Below are 4,006 nucleotides of genomic sequence, written 5' to 3' on the forward strand. Positions count from 1 at the left end.
CGTCACAAAAGTGACCACTTTTATGACTAAATGTCACAAGTAAAAGTTTTAATTTTTAGCCATGGAGTAAAAATTTTGGGGCCTTAGAAATTCACAAAAAATGTGAATAACAAGTTTTATTTTGATTGAAACATAATAAGCTATAAAAACTGAATTTTATTAAAATTGAATGATCTACCAAATTTTATTACAACAAAGTTTTTTGTCATTTCAATTTTAAATTGTTTAAATGAAGTAAAAGCTAAACTTTCGATACAAAAATTGAAAATTTAATAAAGGTTTTTTTTTCATTTTGTCTGATTTCAATTTTCGATTTTGAGTTTCTGTTGCTTTTCGACAGTAAAAAATTATTTTATCCGCAATCGTCACAAAAGTGACCACTTTTATGACTAAATGTCACAAGTAAAAGTTTTATCTTTTAGTCATGGAGTTAAAATTTTTGGGCTTCAGCGTTTTTATTTTTATTAACATTCACCAATGTTGTTTCTTTTTTGCCTCTTGCTGCTTCAGCAATTTCTAGAGAGGCAAATAGGTCATAAGCATTCGACATTTTGCACTACTAACTGCACTAGTTAGATAAATAAACACTTATGAAAATCTCAACAGAAATTTCGTTTTTTAGCGTTATTATAATTTCATTAGTTGCAAACCGTCCTCCTAATCATTTTGTTCATTTACTTGCTAATTATAGTCTTTACTCTCGATCTGCGGACAAAATAGTATACAGAGTGTCAGAATTCGCGCCCCAGAGAAACATTTCAAGTAAGATAAGATATCAAGAACATGGGAAAAAAGTTTAAAAATTCTGTCTGTCAAAAAATTTTGACATTTATTTTTTGACATTTGACATTTTCTTATGTCTATTTAATGACACTGATGATTTTGCATATGTTTTTTCATAATTATTTAGTAAAGGTACAAAAATTTTGTCAATAAAAGCCACAAACAACATTAAACAGAGTTACAATTTAAGATACAGCTTCCTTTTTTCTTCTTGTAAAAGCCTATAGCAAAAAACTTGCAAAATTATTTTTGTAACAGAAATAAATAGAGTCAAAGTGTAAAATTTAAACTCTCATAACTTCGAAATTTTTATAGATAGATTTTTTTTAACATTCCTGGTATGTTACCCTACATGGCATTTTTCTCTAGGGCGCGAGTTCTAGAGCCCTCTGTATGCTATTCGGAGTAAAAGTGAGTTTATGTGATCCAGTTTCGCTTGTCAAAATGGACATTTCGAAAATTTCCAAAGCGAGTGCGTCAACTGTCGAGCTGTTCAACCGCCGATTACCAAATGAGTGAAACAATTGTTTTACCTTTTTTGCGTTTTGTCGGTTGCGCTTCTCACCAGCCTGCGTTTCGGCCCTCTGTCCTCGTCCTCAGAGGGCGCCGAATTCGTGGCCCTTTTTTCTTGGTTTTTCTGGTTTTTGACGGCGTTTCCCACTGTCAGAGCCATGGCCATGGAACCGCGTCTGCCTGGAAAGCTCGCCGAGAAACTTCTGATGGCATGTATGGTCGATGACTGGAACGAGACTAGAAACAAATAATTCGCATAAAACTTGCAGTTATATGACATGATTAAAGTTAGAAACGGAAAAAAACTCTAAAGTAATCGAAGATTTTATTGGAAAACGATAGCTTTTTTCTGGTACGGTTATGTTTGTGACATGTTGGGGAAGGTTTACGAGGTAATTCTGTCATGTCGTGCTCTTATTACCAATAGTTTATTGCCGGTATTCGATTATGCAGATTTTGGTGATTTTATTAGAGCGCACGACAACCCCTTGATGGAGGAGAGCTTGAGGGAAATTTTTTTCACCTTATAGTTTTTTTTTTAAATTTTTTCCTCAATTGGTCAAAAACAGGGAAAAGTTTAGTGCATAAAATTTTTATTTGAAATGTGTCGTATAATTATCAAAAGCAAAAGGTAAAGCTACGAAATTCTCAGCGATAAACAAATATTTTCTAGTTTTCATTTGAAACATCACAATAGATCTCCCATCCCATCAAAATGTTTTTTCCCTCTTGGCATATTTATGTCTTTAAAAAAGTTTGCGAATAAGCTTAATGAACCTGAAAATATGCTTTTATAAACTTACCTTAATCGTAGACTCTTTTTTTCTATACCAAAGCAAAAAGTTGCTTTATTTTTGTCGCGTTAATGAAGAGTGTTGTTTACATAAATTGTTGCAAACTAACTTATTTAACATTTGAAAATATTATTACTGGTAGGTTTTAAATTAGGGGTTTACTGTTTGGATTTTAAATTCTTATAATATTTAATTTTACCATAAAAGTTGCTTTACTCCGATATTGTACGATTTAAAAATAATAAAAAATGATAGAGTTATTGATTTTTGGAGAGGAAGATGCAAATTAACAAAAATGGTTAAATTTAGGTATAGGGAAGTCTGTTAAAAACTCTTTCAAAATCACTTAAGTAATCCAAAAACGCAATAAAGTTGATACTCATTTTCTGTGTAACCGGAAGTGCTGCCATCTTGAAAATATTTTCATTAAGCAGGATCTAAACAATTATGACTATAAGCAAAATTTTAAATAAATATCTCTGTTAGAACTCTCAATACTTCTAATGTGGGGCTTAGCCGGAACAGCGTGTATAAGATTTGAATGTTAAAAATTTAAAAAAGAAAGGAAATAAAAGAAAATAATAAGAACACACAAACAGTAGAAAAAAATCCCTTTCTGTGTGAAGAAACGCTTGGTATCCCTTGCCTCCCCTAAATCGATTAAACATATTTGTTTGATTTGCTTTTCCTCGGGGGTGTGATGCACGCCACCACCGCCGCCCCCAAATCTCGATAAGGTACTTCACCCTTCGGATCTTCAGTGCGAAGGCCGTGCGATGGCGTGCCCGATCCACTCCTTCTCCGCAATTAAACTTGTTAATTAATAGGCGTAACAGAAAGTTTCCAAGACACAAACAAGCAAGTTTTTCCATTTAAAATCTGGGATAAGTTTTCGTCGAACGAGTGGTGATTGACGCTTTTTGAGTGGAAGCTTTCAAAATTTTAATGAGGCTTTCGCGTTCGTACAATGGCTTTTTTTTCATCGGTTCTGGCACGGAAACTCGTTGTGCTTTTAACTTTTTCATTACTGGTTTTAATCGATCAAATAAGTGTTTGTGTTTTGTCGCGATGAGTCACACACGCAATTTTGGTACTTACCCGATTTGACGGTCTTTCGCAAGGACACGGTTTTCGATTGGTCTTTTTCGTCTTTTTTGATGACGGGGGTTTTCGCGGGGGAGGTCTTGATTTTGGGCTTCAGGTCGAGGTCGGGGTCTTCGGTGTCGCTGGCGGCGGGGCTGGTAAGCGAGACCATCGTTACTATATCGCTGCCGTTGACAGCCACATATCTACAAAGAATGATTTGTTCTTAAACATGAAAATTTTAATTTTAATTTCAACGAGCTTCGCTCGTTGGTATTTCAAACGAGCCAACCTTTGATGCAAGATCAAAATACAACTTTTTTTCTCTCCTTGATAAACGCGTTAACTTTATTTTTTGTATTTCTCATTCATCAAAAATAAGATTTTTCCGAAATCGTCACTAAAGTTACATAAAATTTTCAGTAAAGAGTCTAAAATCGGCACTAAAATAGTTTATTATACTACGATTTTATAGTGTAAAGATGAGATAAAAACGTAATTCCCATCTATTTTATTTGCCTCGGCTATCGCCTCGGCAACACACATTCGTAATGAGAATAAAGACTTTAGTGCCTTGATACATAAATAACTATTATTGATAAGAGAGAGAGAGTTGTTTATCGCATTTTGTTTAAATTTTATTGCTATTGTTCTAGATTATTATTCACATTTATAAATAGGTGTGTCGTTGCAACACGAGGAGATTTATTTATTAGGATAAAATTTAAAATAGTTTCATTTTATTTATCAAAAAACAGAATAGTGAATTAACAAAATTGAAGTGCTGCAGGATTTAGAAAAAATAGAAAAATAAAAACAGATATTTATCTAGT

The 4,006-nt window shown here is 33.3% G+C and overlaps 2 protein-coding genes across 6 annotated transcripts in view; one reads left to right on the top strand and one right to left on the bottom strand.

Annotated features, from left to right (window-relative positions):
• LOC123016253 overlaps positions 1–4,006 on the top strand; it is an 18,797-nt gene that overhangs the window by 5,832 nt on the left and 8,959 nt on the right. The window lies entirely within an intron of this gene.
• LOC123016244 overlaps positions 1–4,006 on the bottom strand; it is a 12,856-nt gene that overhangs the window by 5,144 nt on the left and 3,706 nt on the right. The window contains exons 2-3 of the mRNA XM_044416518.1: positions 3,189–3,379; positions 1,317–1,533 (exon numbers count right to left, since the gene is read on the bottom strand). Of these exons, the coding sequence (XP_044272453.1) occupies positions 1,317–1,533; positions 3,189–3,379 (408 nt within the window). The remainder of the gene's footprint in view (positions 1–1,316; positions 1,534–3,188; positions 3,380–4,006) is intronic.

This window comes from Tribolium madens, unplaced genomic scaffold (genome assembly GCF_015345945.1).
Source record: "Tribolium madens isolate multiple individuals breed KSU strain unplaced genomic scaffold, Tmad_KSU_1.1 Scaffold_11;HRSCAF=98;Tcas5.2_LG3b, whole genome shotgun sequence".
Lineage (NCBI taxonomy): Eukaryota > Metazoa > Arthropoda > Insecta > Coleoptera > Tenebrionidae > Tribolium > Tribolium madens.